This window comes from Notamacropus eugenii, chromosome 5, assembly GCF_028372415.1.
Source record: "Notamacropus eugenii isolate mMacEug1 chromosome 5, mMacEug1.pri_v2, whole genome shotgun sequence".
In the NCBI taxonomy this organism is placed as follows: domain Eukaryota; kingdom Metazoa; phylum Chordata; class Mammalia; order Diprotodontia; family Macropodidae; genus Notamacropus; species Notamacropus eugenii.
In genome coordinates, this window is record NC_092876.1 from 411,090,714 (window position 1) to 411,114,024 (window position 23,311).

At 34.0% G+C, this 23,311-nt stretch overlaps 1 protein-coding gene across 8 annotated transcripts in view; it reads left to right on the forward strand.

The window, feature by feature from the left end:
- Window positions 1-23,311, forward strand: part of USP25 (ubiquitin specific peptidase 25) — a 199,094-nt gene that overhangs the window by 17,939 nt on the left and 157,844 nt on the right. For all 8 annotated transcript variants that reach the window (XM_072614727.1, XM_072614730.1, XM_072614728.1 and 5 more), the window contains exons 2-3: window positions 15,477-15,554; window positions 22,913-23,057. In XM_072614727.1, coding sequence (XP_072470828.1) covers window positions 15,477-15,554; window positions 22,913-23,057 — 223 coding nt within the window. The remainder of the gene's footprint in view (window positions 1-15,476; window positions 15,555-22,912; window positions 23,058-23,311) is intronic.

The window sequence follows — 23,311 nt, forward strand, 5'->3', positions numbered from 1 at the left end:
TGCAGGTCCGGGCTGGGCTCCGCGTCTGCAGCGCGACGGACCTTTTGCGAGAGGTTTGCAGGTCCCTCTTTGGGTGGGGGGACCCGCGTGGCCGCTGGAGATTCCGTCCCGTAGCCCTCTCGGATCTTTTTTTCACGTTGTTGATGCCGCGGTAGGGCTGCTCTCTTCTTCCCGCCCCGGCGCCCAGTCCCCAGCGTGAAGGACCCCCCCGCGAGAGGTTTGCAGGTTTGTCCGGAACAGAAATCTCCCTTGCTTCAATATTCCGTGGTCTCTGGGTGCAGAATTCGCCCTGGGTTAGTCCCCTCTGCCGTTCTGTGGTTTGTGGGTCATGATAATAGCTTTAAAAAAAATCATCTGAGTCTTAGGAAGATTGCTGTGGAAGCTACATGGTGGATTGAGGAGGGGAGAGACCTGAGGGAGGGACAGGGAAACCAATTAGGAGCTGCTAATATTGCTAGAATAGTTTTGAAATTCTGGAGATTTGAAAGCCTGGAATATCTTTTGAATATTCATTCTTCTGTCTACCAACTACATACCACTTGCCGATTAATCTTTTTTAAAACACTCTTGCTCAAAAACCTACTACATGTTCTTTTCTAAAATATTAATTCCAATTTCAGGCTAACATCTTAGGCCCTCCATAACCTGCTTCTGCTCTGTCCATTCACCTGTTTGATATATGTGTGGTTCGTTGGTTTACCATCTGGATCCTGAGGTTTTTAAATGCAGGGACTTTATCTTAGTTTTCTTTTGTTTCCTAAACCATTTTATTGACAACAGAAAAAGTTTGGAAAAAATGTTAAATATCTCCAGTTCCTTCAGTTAATTTTTCTGTATCAGGAAGTTGAGTCACTATCCTGGTTGCAATCTTCTTTTCCTTTAAAAAAATTCATTTTAATTTCCAAATTCTCTTCTTCCTTCTACTTACTCTCCTTTTCATTGAGAAGGCAAGAAATAACAATATTATATATATATATGAAGTTATGCAAGAAACGTTTTAACATTATCCATGATTTTTGGGGGGGGAGGGGGAAGAAAGAAAAATGAAGGAAAAATTATGCTTCAGTCTGCCATGTGAGTCTGTCACTTCTCTATTTATAGGTGGTTACCCTTTTTCATCATAAGTCCTTTGGAATTGTGGTAGATCACTGTATTGATCAGAGTTACCAAGCCTTTCATGGTTGTTTTTTTTTTAACATTAAAAAAAATCATTATGTTCTATATTTTTAAAAAATATTTGGTTTTAGTGTTCAACTTTCACTTCCATAAGATTTTGTTTTAAATTTTCTCTCCTTCTCTCTCTTCCTCCCTTCCCACGATGATGTGCATCCTGATATATATAGCCTCTACTAAAACATTTATATTAAACATATTTTCACATTAGTCATGATGTAAAGAAGATTTATAACTAATGGGAGGAACTATGAGAAAAAAGAAACAAAACAACAAAAGAAAAGGAGAGGAAATAGTGTGCTTCTATCTTCATTCAAACTCCCCAAAGTTTTTTCTCTGGATGTGGATAGCATTTCCCATCATGAGTCTTTTGAAATTGCCTTAGATCCTTGCGTTGCTGAGAAAAGCTAGGTCAGTCTTCACACAGTGTATGTGTAAAATTATTTTAACATAAAAATGTTCCTGTGTAAAATGTTCTCCTGATGCTGCTCATTTCACTCAGGAATAGTTCATACAGGTCTTTCCAGGTTTTTTGAAGTATGCCTGCTCATCATTTCTTATAGCACAATAGTATTCCATTACATTCATATAACACAACTTGTTCAGCCATTCCCCAGTTAATACACATCCCCTCAATTTCCAATTCTTGGTCACCACAAAAAGAACTGTTGTAAATATTTTTTGTACATGTGGTAGGGTTAAAGGGTATGCACAATTTTATAGCCCTTTGTGCATAGTTCCCAATTGCTCTGCAGAGCAATTGGATGAGGGTTGGATCAATGCACAACTCCTCTAACAATGCATTAGTGTTCCAGTTTTCCACATCTTCTCCAGCATTTATCATTTTCTTGTTTTGTCATGTTAGCCGATCTGATAGGTGTGATGTAGTACCTCAGAGTTATTTTGATTTTCATTTCTCTAATCAAAAGCATTTTTTCATGTGACTATAGATACCTTTAATGTCTTCATTTGAAAACTGCCTGTTCATATCCTTGTATTCTTATAAATTTGACTCAGTTCTCTATGTATTTTAGAAATGAGGTCTTTATCAGAAATACTGGTTGTAAAAATTGTTTCCCAGATTTCTGCTTCCCTTTTAATCTTGGTTGCATTGGCTTTGTTTGTGCAAAAACTTTTCAATTTAATGTAATCAAAATCATCATCCATTTTGCTTTTCATGATATTCTCTCTCTTTTATCTGGTCATAAATTCTTCCCTTCTCCATAAATCTGACTGATAAATTATTCCTTGCTCTCCCAGTTTGCTTATAGTACCTGCCTTTATATATAAATAATGTACCCATTTTGACTTTATCTTGGTATAGGGTATAAATGTTGGTCTGTGCCTAGTTTCTGCCATACTCTTTTTCAGTTTTCTCAGAAGTTTTTGTCAAATAGGGAGTTCTTATCCTAGAAACGGGAGTCTTTGGATTTATCAAACAGTAGATTCCTATAGTCCTTCACTATTGTGTCTTGAGAACCCAACCTATTCCACTGTTTTACCACTCGGTTTCTTAGCCAGTACCAAGTAGCTTTGATGATTGCTGCTTTATAACAGTTTAAAGTCAGGTAAGACGAGGCCACCTTTCCTTACATTTGTTTCATTAATTCCTTTGATATTCTGAACCTTTTGTTCTCCCACACAGTTGATAATCTTTACAAGGTTGTTGTTACTATGTAATATTGTTCTGATTCTGATCACTTCACTTTGCATCAGTTCATACAAATCTTTGGTCTTTAAGAGTTTCTATTAATATTTTTGTATATCGGTCTTTTTTCTCTTTCTTTAATCTCCTTGGGATAAAAACCTTTTAGCTATTGCTGGGTCAAAAGGTATTTACAGTTTTATAGTCCTTTGGGAATAGTTGCAAATTGTGAATTATTTGACCTATTTTTCCCACATCCCCCTCCAGCATTCATCATTTTCCTTTTCTGTCATTTTGTCCAATCTGATGAGTATAAGATTTTCTCTAATTATTGATGATTTAGAGCACTATTACACATGACTATTTATAGCTTTGTTTTCTTCCTCTGAAAACTGTCTTTTCATGTCCTTTGACCATTTATCAATTGGATAATGGCTCCTATTTTTATAAATTTGGTTCAGTTCCCTAAATAATTGAGAAATGAGACTTTTATCAGGAAAAACTTGCTGTAAATTTTTTCCCTAAGTTTTATTTTTTTTCCTCTAAATTTGATTGTAAAAACTCTTTAATTTTATATAATCAGCATTATCCATTTAACCTCCTGTGAATCTATCTCTTACTGGGTCATCTGCTCGTTCCCTGTCCATAGACTATATGACCAGGCAATTTTCTCTATGCTTCCCTAATTTGCTTATGATATCAGCCTTTATGTTTAAATCGTGTACCCAGTTTGATGTTGGTCTATTGCCTAATTTCTGTCAAACTGCTTTCCAGTATTCCTAGCAGTTTTTGTCAGATAGTGAGTTCTTTCCTCAATAGTTTGGATCTTTGAGTTTCTCAAACACTGGACACCTAGGTGGTATAGTGGACAGAGTTTCTAGCCTGGAATCAGGAAGACCCAAGTTCATGTATGACCTCAGACACTTGATAGCTGTGTGTACCTGGGCAAGTCACTTAACCCTGCTTGGCTCAGTTTCTTCATCTGTAAAATGAACTAGAGATGGAAATGGCAGACCACTCCAGTTTTTTTTGTCAAGAAAACTCCAAGGGGATCATGAAGATTTGGACATGACTAAAACGACTGAATATCAAGCTTTCTGTGCTTATTTGCTTCTGTATTTTATGTACTTCATCAGTTGCATTAATCTATTACTTTATTTCTTACATAACATCAAATTATTTGAATGATTATTGCTTTGTAATATGGCCTGAGATTTGGTATTACTAGGCCCCATTTGTTCACTTTTTGTTGTTGTTGAATCTCTTGATATTCTTGACCTTTTGATCCTCCAGATGAATTTTATTATTATTTTTTTCTAACTTCATATAGTAATTCTTGGGTAGGTTGATTGGTGTGGCACTGTAAGTAAATACATTTAGGTAGTATTGTTATCTTTATCATCTTGTCGCAGCCCACCCAGGAGCAATTACTATTTCACCAGTTACTTAGTTCTGTATTTATATGTGATTAGCATTTTATAATTTTGTTCATACAGTCACTGTGTGTGTCTTAGCAGGTAGATTCCCAAGTATTTTATACTGTCTGCATTAATTTTGAATGGAGTTTCTGTTTTTTTCTTTTCCTCCGAGGTCTTATTTATTATATATAGAAATACTAATCATTTGTGAGGGTTTATTTTGAATCCTGCAACTTTGCTAAAGTTGTTAATTGTTTCAACTAATTTTTTTAGTTGACTCTCTAGGGTTCTCTGAGTAAATCATCATATCATCTACAGAAATGAGGAGTTTTGTTTCCTTATTGCCTATTCTTATTTCTTGATTTTCTTTTTCTTTTCTAATTGCTATCACTGGCATTTCTAGTATAAGATTGAAGAATAGTGGTTAAATTGGTCATCCTTTCTTTACTCCTAATCTTACTGGGAAGGATTACAGTTTATCTCCTTCACAAATAATGCATAGTTTTGGTTTTAGATAGATCCTACTTATCAGTTTAAGAAAAGCTCCATTTATTCCTGTGCTTTCTAGTGTCTTTCATAGGGATGGGTATTGTATTTTGTAAAAAGCTTTTTCTGCATCTTTTGGTATAATCATATGATTTTTGTTTTTTTGTTATTAATATAATTAGTTATGCCTAAAGTTTTCCTAATATTGAACTAGGCCTTTGTTCATGGCGTAAATCCCACCTGGTCATAGTTTATAAATTTTTATGATATATACTGCTTTAATTACCTTGATTTTACTTAAATTTTTTTCATCAATATTTACTAGGGAGATTGGTCTATAGTTTTCTTTCTCTGTTTTTGCTCTCCCTGGTTTAGTTATCAAAACCATATTTGTATCATAGAAGGAATTTGGTAGAAGACCTTTATTTATTTTTAAAGGAGTTTATTTAAATTAATTGTTCTTTAAATGTTTTATGGAAGTTGCTTTTAAATTCATCTGGTCCTGGATTATACTTCTTGGGGAACTTATTTATCACTTGCTTGCTTTCTTTTTTTTTTTAAGATATGGTTATTTAAGTATTCTACTTCCTCTTCTGTTAATCTAGGAAGTTTGCATTTTTGTTAATATTCATTTATTTCATTTTTACATTGTTGGCTTTATTGGCACATAGTTGGGTGAAATACCCCTTAATAATTGCTTTAATTTTATTTTCATTTGCTATAAATTCATCCTTTTCAATTTTTTTCATACTGATTATTTCCTGTTTTTTCTTTCTTATTGTTAATCAAATTATTTTTTGGTCGTTGTTTAGACATTCAGCTGTGTCTGACCCTTCATGACCCCATGAACCATAATACTTTCCATACTGTTTTGTAAATGCATGCATCAATTAAAGAGAGATCAGATCAGTGAATTATGCATGCAATTAAAACAGCTAGAGAAATTTGAATTCCCTAATTAAACAGCAGAGTGCAAATTCTAAAAATCAAAGGGGAGATTAATAAGACTGGAAGTAAAGACACCATTAAACTACTAAATAAGAACAAGAGCTAGTTTGATGAAAAAAAATAAAGTAGATAAATCATTGGCTAATTTGATTTAGTGGCAGCTAGATGGCTCAGTGGATAAAGCACTGGACTGAGAGTCAAGAAGTGGTTGTTGTTTGTTGTTCAGTCGTTCAGTAGCATCCAACTTTATGTAACCCCATGGACAAGTTACTTTACCTCTGTTTGCCATAGTTTCCTCAGTAGCAATGATAATAGCATCTTCCTCCCAGGGTTGTTTGAATCAAATCAGATAATATTTGTAAAGTGTTTAGTACAACTTTGGCACATAATAGAAACTTAATAAATCTTTCTTTTCTGCCTGCCATTTTCCTGTTTTAACTGTTCTTTGCTTCTATTTATTTTGCTTAGCATGCACATTAAGTCCAACTTACTGTGGATACATCTTGGATCTTTGTAGCTGTAGGATTCGTATCACTTTTATCAGTTGGGATCTGTCTTCCATTAGTTGGATTTTCTTGATACTTAAATATTTAGGATAAATACAAATTAACCTATCCTTGTTGGCCAAATGTCATCTCCATAGCTTGATTTCTGTGCCCAACTCCAGGCTGTAAAAACAAGCTTCTATTGTTATTATTACTGTTATTAAAGTTACACTTGTACTATGATTTTCACTTCTACCTTTTTGGTAGCTGGCAGAGTTGGTATTCCACTGGCATATTCTTGGAGAATTGCCTTCATACCACAGTGAAATGTTGAGCAAGGATGGAAGACCTTTGTTTTCAGCCAGCTTATAGTTTATATCTTATCTGTGAAGATGAGAAGGAAGTAAGATGAGACTGAGAAAGGCATACAACTTCACTCTCTTGTTTACTCTTTACTACTTCTTTATATGTTTGTATGTCTTACCAATGTATTTGTATATAAAAAACTGAAAAATCTTTTTTGTAAATTAGAAAAAAAAAACCTGTTAAATTAGTGAGACAATGGATAGATAAATGATTTAAAAGTCAAGAAGACCTGAATTTAAATCCTGCCTTTGCTCTCAGTGTCTTTGTGATCTGCATCAATGTAAATTCCTCAAGGGCAGTTTCCCACACTAGTGTAATCACCAATTGAAACTATACAACCAGATGAATAAACCTTATCTTGTAGCCTGAAGGGAATGCTCCAGGAAAGGAGAGCTCCAGATGGATCTTTTTTTTTAGAAGAGGTATTCTTAATTTTGAAGTAAACTTGCGATTTCTTTAACATTTAAGAAAAGAAAATTGTATTATGATTTTATTTTCTCATTTCAGCATCTGCTAATGAAAAGAGAAATAAAAAAGACAAAAATCTTTTTAACAGTATCTTTAGCATACTGGAAGTCTTTGGAATGTTAAAAAAATGCATCGCAGAATCTTAGAGTTGGAAGTGATTTCAGAAGTCATAAAGCTTAAATTTGTAACTGGACAGGAATCTCTACTATAGTACCTGTAAGAAGTGGTCATTTATTCAGAGAGGAAGAACCTAGTAGCTTCTGAATTAGCTAATTTACACTAATAGTTAGGAAGTGTTTGCATTTATCAAGCCTAAAACTGACTTTCTGCAAAAATGAGTTGACCCCACTGCTTCTGATTTTAACCCTGGGACCATATAAAACCAGTCTTAATGCTTCTTCCATTTGACAGTTCTTTATATTCTTGAAACAGTTATCTTTTCTTCTTCATGTTAAAAATTTGTAGTTCCTTCATTTGATCTTCAAATATGACATCATGGTCTCCAGTTGCCTTATCATATTGGCTTTCATTCCTATGGACATATTTTAGTTTGCCAATATTCTTTCTAAAATGTCTTAGACTACGTATAGTACTTTTGGTGTAGTTTGATCAGAGCAGAATATAGCAGGACTATCACTTTCCTATGTCTGGAAGCAAAGCTTCTCTTAAAGAAGATTAAAATTGTATTGGTCTTTTCAGTTGACAATGAACTCCCAAATGTCTTTCATGGAACTGTTATTTACCTGTCTCTAGTCCTCTCCTTTATTTGTGGAGTTAATATCTTTTAAAGCTAGTGTAGAACTTTGTCATTATCAAAATTAATTTTATTTTATTCAACCCATTTTTACCACTTTGAACCCTGATTTTATCATTTAATGTGTTAAAACTCTGTCCTAGTTTTGTGTCATCTAAAAATTTGATAACCATAATTATGTATGCCTTCACTGGATTTAAGAAAGCTACCTGGAACACTTCATTCCAATCCCCTTTCCAAGTTAATATCGATACATTATTGATTAATAACCATCTAGTCCACATCTCTTCATCTTGTCCAGAAGGATATCATGGAAAGCCATCAGATGCTTTCCTTGGAATTCAAGTATACTTTATCCATGGTATTTTTTTGTTTTATATATTGCCATTTGCTATTAGACATTTTGAACTGGATATTCCATAGGTATCTCAAACTGAACATACCCCAAATTGAACTGATTGCCTTTTTCCCCAAAGCTATCTCTTTTTCAGACTTTTCTCTCACCAATCTTCCAGTTACCCATGTTTACAATCTCAGTAATATCCTTGACATCTCATTCTCACTCACTTTTCAAATCTTGTCATTTTTTTTCTCCATAATATTTCTTGGATACTTACACAGCCACTTCCCTAAGTCAGGACTTCATCCCTGATTTTTCTGAATTACTGTAATGACCTCCTATTTAATCTCCCTGCTTTGTTTCTCTCTACTCCAGTCCATTTTCCACAAAGCTGACAAAATGACTTTCCTAATGCCTAGGTCTGATCATATTTCAACCTAAATAAGAATCTCCCTAAAGAACTTAGTTTCAATGAGTATTGCTAGAGAATCAACTTGTTCTCTCTGATCTTTACAGTTCCCATAATTCACAATACTAAGTGGTAGAGTGGTGGTCTAGATTTGTTTCTCTACTCTGTGGCATTGTTCCTGGTTGCTCCCTGAAACTTCTGTACTAAGATAATGAACTTATTCACAAATTCCTACTATTCTGGTGTTGGATTGGTATGATGGAAAGAACACTCACTGTCTAGAGTTAGACAATCTGAATTTAAATTCTACCTCTGATACTTGGTACTTGTATGACCTTGGACAAATTTTAACCTTCCTGTAGCCCTTTGGGCATAGTTCCAAACTGCTCTCCAGCAATGAATTAGTGTTCCAACTCTCCCATATCCTCTCCAACATTTATCATTTTCCTCTTCTGTCATGCTTGCCAATCTAATTAATAGGTGTGATGTGGTACCTCAGAGTTGTTTTGATTTGCATCTCTCTAATCAAAATCTCTGAGTGTGGAAGGCAAAATGCCTTCCACAGTGATTTAGAGCATTTTTTCATATGATTATAGATATCTTTAATTTCTTCCTCTGAAAATTGTCTGTTCATATCGTTTGACCATTTATCAGTTGGGGAATGACTTGTATTGTTGTACATTTGACTCAGTTCTCTAGACTCAGTTCTCTAGAAATGAGGCCTTTATCCCTGAGATTAGCTGTAAAAATTCTTTCCCAATTTACTACCTCCCTCCGAGGATTCCTTATTTGTGAAATGAGTGGTTGACCTATATGACATCTAATGTCACTTTCAACCTCAGATCTCTATTCCTCATTGAAGAGGAACATACTTCTCAAGGCTTCCTGTTACATTGTAGGATAGCTTCTCCTTAGGAAGTTTTTCCTTACATTGAGCAGTCATTTCATCATTTCCTACTCAGTTGCACAACTTTGTCATGCTCCTCCCCCCTTTCTGCTTCTTTTTATGTATGTCTTCCCCATTAGATTGTGAGTTCCTTAGGGGCAGAGATTGTCCTTTGTATATTCTTTGCACTATGCTGGGCACTGACTTACTCTACCTTAACAAGGAAACTTCTCTACCTGCACAAATGATCCCATTCCATCTAGTCTCCGCTAGCACTTGGCTCTACTCTCTCACTTCAATTTCTCCTTGATTACTGCCTGCCTCCTCATTGTTCATAAACATAACTATGTCTCCCTCATCTTTAGAAACCCTCATTTGATCCATCCATTCATTCCTTCTAAGTACCATCTCATATCTTTTCTGCCTTTTGTAGCTAGACTTCTTAAGAAGACCATCTGCAATTGGTGTCTCTACTTCCTCTACTCTCACTCTCTTATCTCATAATTCAAAACTGCTTTCTCCAAAATTACCAATCATCTCTTAATTGCCCATCCAATGGCTTTTTTCAGTCCTCTTCCTTCTTGACTTCTCTGTAGCCTTTGATACTGTGATTAACTCATTTCTTGATATTCTCTTCTGACTCTCCCCCTACCAATCATGGCTTCTTCTCAGTCTCCTATGCTGGATCTTAATCTAGGTCACTCTTGCTAACTGAAGGTTATACTGTTTCACTTGGTGATTCTATGATTCTATGATGCTCTATATCCAGACCTGGGGCATTTATCTTTTTTTTTATTGATTTTTTTTTAGTTTTCACCATTCACTTCCATAAGATTTTGAGTTCCACATTTTCTCCCCTTTACTTTCTTTCCCCTGACTCAAGACAGTGTGCAATCTGATACAGGCTCTACATATGCATTCACATTAAAGAAATTTTCACATTAGTCATGTTGTGAAGAAGAATTAGAACCAATGGGAGAAAACATGAGAAAGAAGAAACATACAAAAAAAAGACAGCAAATAGTGTGCTTTGCTCTGCATTTAGACTTCATAGTTCTTTTTCTGGATGTGGATAGAATTTTCCATCATGAGTCATTTGGTGTTGTCTTAGATCCTTGCATTGCTAAGCAGAGATAAGTCTTTCAAAGTTACTCATCACATAGTGTTGCTCTTACTGTGTAAAATGTTCTTTTGGTTCTCACTTTACTCGGCATCAGTTCATGCTAGTCTTCACAGGTTTTTCTGAAGTCTGCCTGCTTATCAGGAGTTTCTGTGATGTCCCTGGATACAGACCTAGAAGTGGTATTGCTGGGTCAAAGGGAATGCACAGTTTTATAGCCCTTTGTGCATAGTTCCAAATTGCTCTCCAGAGTGGTTGTATCAGTTCACAACTTCACCAGCAATGCATCAGTGTTCCAATTTTCCCATATCTTCTCCAGCATTTATCATTTTCCTGTTTTGTCATGTTAGCTAATCTCATAGGTGTGGTGTAGTATCTCAGAGTTGTTTTGATTTGTATTTCTTTAATCAGTAGTGATTTAGAGCATTTTTTCATATGATTATAGATAGATTTAATTTCTTCATCTGAAAACTGCTTGTTCGTATCCTTTGACCATTTATCAATTGGGGAATGACTTGTATTCTTATAAATTTGACTCACTTCTCTATATATTTTAGAAATGAGGCCTGTATCAGAGACGTTGGCTGTAAAAATTGTTTCTCAGTTTTCTGCTTCCCTTCTAATCTTGGTTGCACTGGCTTTGTTTGTGCAAAGACTTTTCAATTAAATGTAATCAAAATCATCCCTCTTGCATTTCATAATGTTCTCTATCTCTTGTTTGGTCATAAATTCTTCCCCTCTCCATAATCTGACAGGTGCACTATTCCTTGCTCTCCCAGTTTGCTTATAGTACCAGCCTTTATACATGAATCATGTACCTATTTTGACTTTATCTTCATATAGGGTATAAGATGTTGGTCTTTGCCTAGTTTCTGCCATACTATTTTCCAGTTTTCTCAGAAATTTTTGTTATAAAGTGAATTCTTATCCCAAAAGTTGGAGTATTTGAGTTTATCATCAACTACTGTATCTTATGTACCTAACCTATTCCACTGATCCACCTTTCTATTTCTTGGCCAGTATCAAGCGGTTCTGATCATTGCTGCTTTATAATATAGTTTAAGATTTGGTATGGCTGGGCCACCTTTGTCTTGGGGCATTTTCACTCTCTGACCTTCATGTATGGAATGTTCTACTTCCTCATTTCTTCCTTCTAGCTTCCCTAGCTTTTTTCAAGTCCTAGCTAAAATCCCAACTCCTGATCCCTCTTAATTTTAGTATTTTATATCCTCTATTGATTATTTCCTGTTTATGTTGAACATAGCTTTTTGTACCTAGTTAGCTGTGTATTGTCTCAACTCATTAGATTTTGAGCTTCTCCAGGTTTGGAATTGTCTCGTTCCATTCTTTGCATCACCAGTGCTGAATGGGAGTTGCCTCAGACAAATGGCTTAATTAGGTCAAGTTCTCCCGCTGCATCTGGGGTCATCTGTAGTCATCCTGATGTGTGCCTGGCAGCTGGACTCAGATGACTCTGGGGGCGGGAGGCTCAGTGCTTCGCACAGTGCTGTGTCATTTAAATCGATTTCACTTAGAAGTCAACACATAACCCTCCTGATGTCACAGGTTCTCTTCAGAAAGAAGGACAGACAACTGTGCTTAGCACAGTGTCTGGCATGGAGTAGGTTTTTAATCAGTGAATAAATTTATTAAGTATGTAAATGGAATAGTAAGTTGTACGTAATAGATTTTCAGTGTCATGTGCAGTCTTTTTTTATTATACTTTGTTATAGAAATGCGTGTTTTATCCCATGAACTTCTAAAAAAAATTTAAAAATGATTATTTATTGATTCATTTTAATGTTCAATCATCTTTTGGTATTCATTCCTAACATCAAGTCAGCTTTGGATAATTTATATTAATGGAGAACTAAATAGTGAAAAATTTAAAAATTTATACTTATTTGTTTATGGGTGTGGCTGCTGCTCTGAGTAATTATTTACAAGTTATATCTGGTGATACAAAGTATCCAACAATTTTCATTGTCTCATTTCAAATATTTTCTCCAGTCAAATTTATCTTGCACATACATCTGCCAAAAAGGACTTATTTTTTATTTTTCTTTTGGAGGGGGGAAGGCAAGGCAGTTGGGCTTAAGTGACTTGCCCAAAGTCACACAGCTAGTGCCAAGTATCTGAGGCTGGATTGCAACTCAGGTCCTCTTGACACCAGGGTGGGTCCTCTATCTACTGCACCACCTCGCTGCCCCCAAAATGACTTTTTTTAAAGGGCAAATCTGTTACTTCTATTCAGTAAAGTCTAGGGGCTTCCTATTCTTCCAAGCACTTAAAGCCCTACACAACTTGGCCACTTCTTATCTTTCTACTTTTACAGTCCTTCCACTTCACTTTCTTTTGGGCACTCTCCTATCTAGCTACACTGGGCTACTTGCTGTTCCTTGCTGGTGACAATCCCCACCTTACCTCTGCTTCCTGTCTTTCTTTAAGACTTTGTTCAGATCTCACCATCTGCAACAAAATTTTTCTGTTCTCCCCCATTACTAATACCTTCCCTCTGAGAGTATGTTTCATTTATTCTGTATATATCTTGTGTGTGTATATATTATATGTGTGTGTGTGTATGTGTATTTCCCTCCTTAGAATATAAACTTCTTTAGAAAAGGGACTGACTTTGCCTTTCTTTGGATCCCTATCATAGAGTAAGCGCTCAATAAATAGATGCTTCTTGATTGACTTAGCATTTTTTTTTATAAAGGAAACAATATTATTACAAGTGTACTGATTGTTTGGGCTTATAGACTTAGATCTGGATGGGGTCTTAGAAGATATCCAACTTAACATCTCATCTTAGATTTAGGAAACTGAGGTCCAGAGGGGCTAAATGACTTACTCTGTCAGAAGTAGAGCTGGGATTTGAACCCAGTTTCTCTGACTAAAAAAGGGCAGCTAGATGAATCTGTGCATGGAGACTGGGCTTGGAATCAGGAAGATCTGAGGTCAAATCTGGATTTGGACACATTTACTAGCTGTTTGACCCTGGGTAAAAACATTTAACCTTTGTTTGCCTTAATCTGGAGAAGGAAATGGCAAACCACTTCTGTTATCTTTTCCAAGAAAATGCCATGGACCTTATGGTCCACAATTACATTTCACCATGCTGCCCCCTAAAACACAGGGGAATGAGAAAAAAAGTGAATTATATTCCCTTACCCCCTTTTTACTAAGTTTTTTTCATCTTTTCCTGTAATGTGATTGAATGAACAGGACACAGATTTGACTAAGAATGATTTTGTAGACAGAATAGAATTCAGTCAAGTCAATAGACATTTTATTTAAAATTACACAAACCTTACATGGACACAACAATAGAGTCTTTAATACTTTTTCTTCCTATTTAAAAAGTGTCTTTATTGTCATTCATATTGGGACTTTATTTGTCTTTAGAAATTTCATTGTCTTTGGTGATGACTTTCTTCCATTTAGGAATTTTAAATTTATTAACACAAAAATCTTTTGATCAAAAAGTTCTTTAGATGGTAGGCTGTTCAATGATTTAGTTTTTTTAAAAGAGCTTTAGAAATTACCTGAACAAAAGTATATGTTATTTATTCACTCTTTTATATTATACTCTTTTATAAAAGAGATATTATACTCTTTTATAAAAGTCTTCCTTCCAACTAATGTTTTAAACTTGCAAACAGTTTTGTGTTTTAGTTTGTATCATTGACAGACAGATATACTGTGATTATTACAATGTTTGAAATATACTTAAAATAAGAAGTTAAGCTGTTTAATGGTAGGCAGGGAATGACTGAAATTTCTCATGCCGAGTCACTGTACTAGGTAAAAAAGCATGTCATCATATTTTCATTATTATTTTTTACTGTTTTAAGAAAATGAATCTGTTTTTCTATTTAGATACTTTAAAAAAGAACTTGAAAAATTGTTATTTTTACATGATAGCTTGTAATATATAGTAGTTGGCATGGGAGACTGAATAAAAGCATATAGTGCATGTGCTTTTTTTAGTTTATCTAGAATGCAAATAATCACAAATTTTGTTTGTGATTGATTTTACTTTGACAGTTCTTTTTCTTTCCTCTTCTCCCCTTCTCTTTCTCTAATATATAAGCAAACAAATTAATTTGTACCTTAGTTCATTGCCTCAACTCCTCTAATATTCTCTATGTCTTAACATGAATATCATTAAAACTAATAATTAGTGGCCATTGTTTCAAAACTTGTTTATTTTCAGTGGAACCTTAATAAACAAATGAATTTTTTTAAAAAAAGACAAAGAATAAGTGGAAAGGTCTGTTTTTTTCTATTATTAAAGGTTTTAAATTGAAGCCAGTTAGAGTCAAGAAGTTAGATCTTTTGTCTTTGACTTTTCTGACATGTTCAGCTGTATTTTGATATGAAAATACTCATGATTTAGGATTAGGCAATTTTGTTAATGACTGAACGTAGCTCTATCAGGTTTATTCTTCACAAAGCTAAGCTTCACAAAGAAGTATGTGTTTCATTAAATTGAAAGTAATTTGTATCTATAAAAGTAAAAGTATTTTTGTCTTTCCAGTTTGTCAGCACATAGGATACTTCATTTAAATATAGGAAATTTTGTTGTCATTTTAAAGGCTTTGAGCTGTGATGGTATTTTAAAATGAGCAAACCTGTTTGGATTTTAGTTTATACTACTTTAATTATGGCATCAGCAATGTATATATAATGTTTAAGAGAGATTAAAATGATTTCTATGTTATATGAATACCATATTAGGTTCCCACACTCAACTTTGAGCCATCTTGATATCATTGACCTGTCCTTAAAATTAGTGGGAATTTAGTTACTTCTAAAAGTATGTAGGATAGAAGGAATTTGAACATGCCCAATGTTTACAAAGGAATGCTGTGAATAAAAGTAAATTTTGAATCTTTTTAATCATTGTTTATTTTGTTGTGATTGAAGTGTTCAGAAAACTCCCCAATGATGAACCATCTTTCTTTTTCCTTTCTAGCACCAGCAAACATTTTTGAATCAGCTGAGAGAAATCACGGGCATCAATGATACACAGATACTACAGCAAGCCTTGAAGGTAGTATGAATTCTGTTTCACCAAATAGTTTGTGGCTTGTCCCAACTTACATTTGGAAAAGTTGACATTTTTTTGCCTGGACGATGTGTCAGTGGAGATGAGAACTGTACTCTGGTAACACAAATACTTTGTTTATAAACAAATACCTAGTCCTCATTCTAGCTACCTACATGTCTTTGCAGGAAACCAGAATTAAAGCATGCTAAAATAGGAAAAATAAATCCTCAACATATACAATCTAAGATGAGAAAAGAATCTTTTTGATGAAGAAATGATTTGTTTACAACCTAATGAGACTGACTGAATATTAGTTTGAGATAATTTCTTATACTAAAAATCCATTGCTATAGGAAAAGGGTGTGGGAAATATGTTTTCTGCTAATCCATAAGGAGAAAAAAAAAGAACAAACATATATAAAGTAGAAATACACAAATTATAAGGAGTTGGCAGAGAGACATATGTAAAATATTCCACTTTAAATATTCTTAAATAAAGAGCAGGAAATACACAAAAATGTTAAAAATAATAAATATGCTTTTCTATATTTTGTTTAGGTAGTGTTATAAAGAAATGGAGAAAGAGGAAAGCTGGCAGATGGAATGTGTAGCAAACGATTTTTTTTTACAAACTAATTCTATTTTATTTTTTTTCAAATTACATATAAAATAATTTTCAACATTCATTTTTTTGAAAGACTTTGAGTTCCAGATTTTCCTTCTCCCTCTCCTCAAGAGGGCAAGCATTTTATATAGGACATACATGTGCAATAATGTAAAACTGCTTCTAATATTAGTCATGTTGTCAAAGCAGAAATAAAACAAAAGCAAAAAAAACCTCATAAAGCCCCCAAAAGTGAAAAGAGTATATTTTGGTCTGCATTTAGACTCTATCAGTTTTTTCTCTGGATGTGGTTTTAGCAGTTTTGGAATTTTCTTGGATCATTGTATTGCGGCAAAGAGCTAGGTCAGTCATGGTTGATCATTGCACAGTGTTACTGTTACTATGTATGGTGTTCTCCTGGTTCTGCTCACTATACTCAGCATCAGTTCATATGTCTTTCCAGGGTTTTCTGAAATCCTCCTGCTCATCATTTCTTATAACACAATACTATTTCATTACATTCATGTACCACAAGTTGTTCAGCCATTCCCCAATTGATGGACATCCCCTCAATTTCCAGTTCTTGGCCACCACAAAAAGAGCTGCTATAAATATTTTTGTAAATGTAGGTCCTTTTCCTTTTTTTATTATCTTTTTGGGACACAGACCTAGTAGTGGTATTGCTGGATTAAAGGGTGTGCACAATTTGATTGCTCTTTGGGTATAGTTCCAAATTATTCTCCTAAATGGTTGGATCAGTTCATAACTCCACCAACAATACATTAGCGTTCCAATTTTCCCATGTCTTCTCCACTATTTAGCATTTTCCTTTTCTGTCATATTAACCAGTTTGATAAGTGTAGAATTGTTTTAATTTGCTTTTTTCTAATCAGTAGTGATTTAGACCCTTTTTTCATATGACTATCGATAGCTTTGATTTCTTCATCTGTGAACTGTTCATATTCTTTGACCATTTATAAATTGGGAAATGACTTGTATTCTTATCTATTCAACTCAGTTCTCTATATATTTGAGAAATGAAGCCTTTATCAGAGATACTTAACTGTAAAAATTGTTTCCCAGCTTTCTGATAGCAAATGATTTCTTAGACAGATAAACTCAGAAAGACTTAGATCTACCTATAGAGAAATATACACATACATAGAAAACAGTGACATCTCTGAAAAAGAGATTTCTCTTGAACAGCATTTCTTTCTCTGGCATTTTAGGATATTACTACAAAACACTTAAAACTGTATTGCATTTTTGTAACTAAAAGGCACAAATATGTAAGTATTATACCTTTGCTACATGCTCATTGGGACTATGCTGAATCCACGTGGTAGTATTGGATCAGCTTCCCTGTCTCTGATTTAAAAGTAGTTTTTCTTCTATGTAAAGCAGTAACATTATGTTCAGAGAACATTCATTCTGTTGTAGTGAGGTTACCTAACTTTTAATGTAACTCAGTTTCCCTATGTGGAAATGATTTAGTACTTCCTTTTCTATAGTATTAACATTTGATTATTTGAAGAATATAATATTTGGAAAATTTCTGTGGAGATCTTGAAATGTATGGAAATTTAATGATAAATTTTGATGAATGGAATCAGTAATAATTCCTACTTTCATCTTTGTGTTGATAGATTTCATAGTTGATTGGCACAATAACTATATACTTAGGAAGTCACTTTCTAGTTCTCCATCATCTTAATTGTTTATGCTTATGTCATTCTCCTGAGTTTTTTCTCCATGGTAGATTTTGTTAATGTACTTTTCAGAGTTTCTCAAGGAAAATGAAATCCTGTTAGCTTTTGTTTAGTTTTTCTATTGAGTAAGCCATGTGAGCAAAATTTTATTTTAATTTTTATTTCACTTTTTGTGAGTCAGCTACAAATATTAAGGTAGAACTTCTGTAACTTCTCAAAATCATTAACAGTTGGTTAATTTTTAATCTTAAAGACATACAGGAACAGGCTTAGGAGTCACATTTTCAGTGATGGGAAGTAAAATTTATTGTCTGCACCTTAAACAATTGAATTTTTTGATGGCACTTTGAAGTTAGTAGCATTCAGATTATATATCTCCTGAATTTAGTTTATGTTAAGATTTAAGCTCATTTTTGAATCTAGCCAGTGAATATTATCCATTTATAATTTGCAACAATGGCTTCATAGTATTCTCTCATTGTGGGTGACTAATTATATACCTTGAAGTAGTCATGCAGAATGTATGAAAAAGTCACTCTGAATTTCATTCATCATAATTGTGGGCCATGCTATTAGGAAGCAGGTCAAAGTGAATCTACACCCCATCTTTTAGAACAGGGGTGGTCAACCTGTGACTTTGAGGCCATATGCAGCCCTCTAGGACCTTAAGTGTGGCCCTCTGACTGAATCCAAACTTCATAGGACTTTAAAGTTTGGATTTAATAAAGGGTTGCACTTGAAGAACAAAAGGGCCAAGTCCATCTCTTTTCCAGATTTATCCAGTTCTGTTGAGGGGCAACGCTTTAATTCCATTCATACCTAGGAGTCATCCTTGACTCCTCTTTTCTTCATACAGTTAGTGTTGTTGATTCTTCTCTGCAAAATATTTGTCCTTTATTTTCCTCTCATATTGCTTCCACACTGATTGAAGCCCTCATTACCTCTTAATTGAATTATTGTAGTAGGCCTCCTGTCTTTCCTCATATTACTTCACTTCATGTGCTCACCAACCAGTCCAGTCATACTGGCTTTCTGGGTATGCCCTCCATTCAGCATTCAGTCCCCCATTTCTCTGCCTTTGTTTCCCCTATGTCTAAAATGCAGTTTGTCCTCATCCCTGCCTTGTTTCAGCGGGAATTAGTCATAAGTAAAATAAGCCCTAAACTTAGAGAGGACATGGTGAAAAGGGGGTTAAAAGTAAGTAAAAAGAAGAAAAAGTACCAGAGACTAGGATGAAAGGAAATACACTCACCTAACTGAAAGTGAATGGGATAAACTTATCCATAAAACAGAAAAGAATAACAATGCAAAAGCAGAACCCAACTGTATTTTGCTTACAGGAAACACGTATGAAACAAAGACACACAGTTAAAACATGGATTTGAAGCCAAATCTGTCATACCTCATCTGAACACAAAAATAGTGATATAGCCATTTCACTGATTTGATATAAGGTAAAAGCAAAAATAGACTTAGCTTAAAAGATAAACAGAAAAAGAAGTGGGTTTTTTTTTACTTACTGAAATAAGAAATAAAATTACAGTGCTGCAAGACTACTTGTTGTGCCCCATTCAGCCTTAGACAAATCTAACAAAAAATTAAATAAGAAACTAATGACATGAATTGAATTTTAGGCACATTAGTTATGACTATACTCTGGTGGTTATTGGATTCCAATAATAATGATATTATTGTTACTACTACTACTACTACTACTACTACTACTACTACTACTACTACTACCACCACTACTACTACTACCACCACTAAGTAACTAAGATTTATCTAGCCCTTACTAAATGCTAGGCTCTGTGCTAAGGACTTTATAATCTTATTTGACCTTCACAACAACCCTGGGAGTATTGTTCCTATTTTATAGACAAGGAAAATGAGGCAAATAGAGGTTATACGTGACTAGCTTGGGGTCACACAGCTAGTATGATTTAAACTATATTTCAATTCTGCTTTTCCACACTCCAGGCCCATTTCTCCATTCACTTTACCACCTTTACAAAAACTGACCAGATATTAAGCGAGATGTAATAACTTTACAAACAGATGCTCAAAAGCAGATTTAGTAAACATATCTTTTACTGACCTGACCACATTTCGATAAAAATTATATTAAATAAAGGCCATGGTGGGGAGGTAAGGGTCAGCAATCAACTAGAGACTAAATAACTTTATCCTGATGAAACGGTAAGTTTAAAAACAAACCATAGAAATGCTAAATAATTTTATTAATGATAATGATAACAGTGAGGCAACATACCAAAATTTTTGGGATGCAATTAAAACATTCTTTATGGGAAAATTTATATTTCTTAACACTTTAATCAACAAAAGAAAGTGTGGGCAGATTGATGGATTGGTTATATAACTAAAATAATTAGAAACCAACAAATTTTAAACCTCCTCAGTTAAACATGAAAAGAGGTCCTGAAAAAACAAGGAAGAGATTAACAAAATTGGAAGCAAAAAAATAAATTGAATTAATAAAACTAGTTATTCAAAAAAAATAGGCAAATCATTCACTAATTGAAAATAGAAGGAAACCAAATTACCAATACAAAAAGAAAAAGATGAATTTACAACAAATGGAGATGAAATAATTGATATTATTAGAAAATATTTTGCCCAACTTTGCCAATAAAATTGACAACCAAGTAAATTAATATTTACAAACATTAAAAATACCCAGATTAATAGATCAAGAAATGGAGAATTTAGCCAACCCCATCTCAGAAAAAGAAATTGAAGAATTTATAAATGAACTCCCAAAGGAAAACACCTCTAGACTCATAAACTCACAAATGAATTCTGTCAAACATTCAAAGAACAATTAATTCCAATATTATATAAACTGTTAGCAAAAATAGTAAAAAGAAAAATGCAGATGCTTCCAGATTCCTTCTGTTACATAAATATAGTCTTGATACCTAAGCCAGAGAGAATCTCAACAGAAAAAGAAATTGTTGACCAATTCCTTATTGAACATTCATGTAAAAATTTAAAATAAAATATTAGAATAGAGTCTACAGTGACATATCACAAAGATTATACTTCATTACCAGGTAGAATTTATATGAGGAAGGCAGGGTTAGGATAATATTGGAAAGATATAAACTTTGTTAACCATATTAATTACAAAGACAACAAAATCATATAATTCTGTCAATAAATGCGTAAAAAAGTTTTTGTACAGACCAAATACAATTAAGATTAGGAGAGAACAGATAAGAAAAAAAGTCTTTTAGCAAGTTTCTCTTGATGAAGGTCTCATTTTCTAGATAAATAAGACCTGATTCAAATTTTTAAGAATAATGTCCGTTCTCCAGTTGATAAATGGTCTATGTGTGGGATGGCTCAGGTCCCTACATAAATCAATTACTCAGAGGCCTCTCAAAGTGATGACAGAAAAGTGATTTATTCGATTCTTGAGAAGTGGGGCTCACCTGTAGGAGTAGGAAAGCCGAAGACAAAGAACAGGACAGTGATTTATATAGACCCTAACGCAAGTCCCTCCTCCCCCCACTGACCATTATCCTCATTAGCTGAGAATATGGTCTTACATTCTAGACACGAAATCTAACCAATCCCTTTTGAAATGAAGACATCGAGGAATTATGTAAGTTTTGTCCAATCATTGAGACCCTAATACACTACACAGTTTTATATCCTTATATGGAACTATTCTATTCTAAAAATATTGTAACCTTGAGCCTTTAGGCCTTACCTCACCCCTGGGAGAAAAATTACAATCTGAGGAGTCTTCACTGTCTATCCCACTCATCTAGGATTAAGAACAGGTAGTTCTCAAAGGTATTTTATAAACATATGAAAAAATGTTCTAAGTCATCAAAAATCAGAACAGTACAGATTAAAACAATTTTGAGGTCCCACCTTATCCTATTCAATTGACGAAGATGATAGAAAAATAAAAAGACAAATATCGGAAGGGCTGTGCGAAAACAGGTACATTATACATAATTGATAGATTTTTGAACATGTCCACCAATTTTGGAAAGAAGTTTTGAATGACGAGACAAAAGTTGCCCTTTAACATGTGCTTTGACCCAACCATACCATTGCTGGACCTATACCCAAATGATATCCGATAAAGAGGAACAAGTATCAATTGTATAAAAATATTTATAGAAGCTCTTTTTGTGGTGGCGAACTAAGAGAGTGCCCATTTCACATTCCACAATTTGTGAAAGGAGTACTACTATGTTGTAAGAAGAAAAAAAAGAATGTTTCAAAGAGATGTGGAAAGACTTACATGAACTGATGCAGAGTACAGTGAGTAGAACCAGAAGAACAATTTATACAATAATATTAGCATTATAAAAGTAAACAATTTTAAGTCTTAAGAACTCTGATCATCTAGATCAGTGGTGTCAAACTCAAATAGAAACAAATCCCTTCAGTCATATATTGATTCAAAAAAATCACAAATTAACATTATCTATATTATATTGTTTTTATTTATTTTGTTAAACATTTCCCAATTACATTTTAATCTGGTTTGGGTATACTCAGTTTAGAAGGCTGTAGGCATGTGGCTAGAGTTTGAGTTTCACAGCTCCAAACTATATGATAAACCTTGATTCCAGTGGACTGTTTAAAAAGAATACTGCCTGCCTTATGACAGAGCCATGCAGAACAAGAAGCACATTTTTGGATGTAACTGGTGTGGGAATATGGTTTGCTTGACAGTGCTTATGTGATGCATGAATTCAGCATTTCTTTCTTTTTTTTTTTTTGGTGGATGAAGAAAGAAAATAGGGGAAAAATTAAGCTTGATAATTAAAAAAAAAATAAAAATCATCTAATTTTTATACTGCCCTATATGCTTTAAAAACATTAAAGATTAGGCCCACTATTTTTAATTACTAGCTATAGTGGGACAAATCTAGTTATCAGATAACAATCCACTAATTTACTATTAATAAATACATATGCGCGCACACACACACAGAAAGAGAGAAAAAGAGAAAGACTAGCCTTTTAATTAAAACTATGATTTTCTTTCTTAATATTTAAAGGATAGCAATGGAAACTTGGAGTTAGCTGTGGCTTTCCTTACTGCAAAGAATGCCAAGACACCTCAGCAAGAAGAAACAACTTACTATCAAACAGCCCTTCCTGGCAATGACAGATACATCAGTGTGGGAAGCCAGGCAGATACAAGTAGGTATTTTTCTTTCTCTTTCAAGATAGTAATAGAAAAAACATAATTCTACTTTGGGAAGATGCTAAGTAACTGAAGATCAACTTGGAGACTTTTCATATTGGTTGAAAGATTTGAAAGAGACATATATTTTATAGGTATTTGATAATTTTATTTGTGCTGTGGGTTAGAAATAAAGAATTATGCTACAGTTATGCTTATGGTTAAATACTCTTTTGTATGACATGTTACATTTCAAGTTATGTACTGCTTG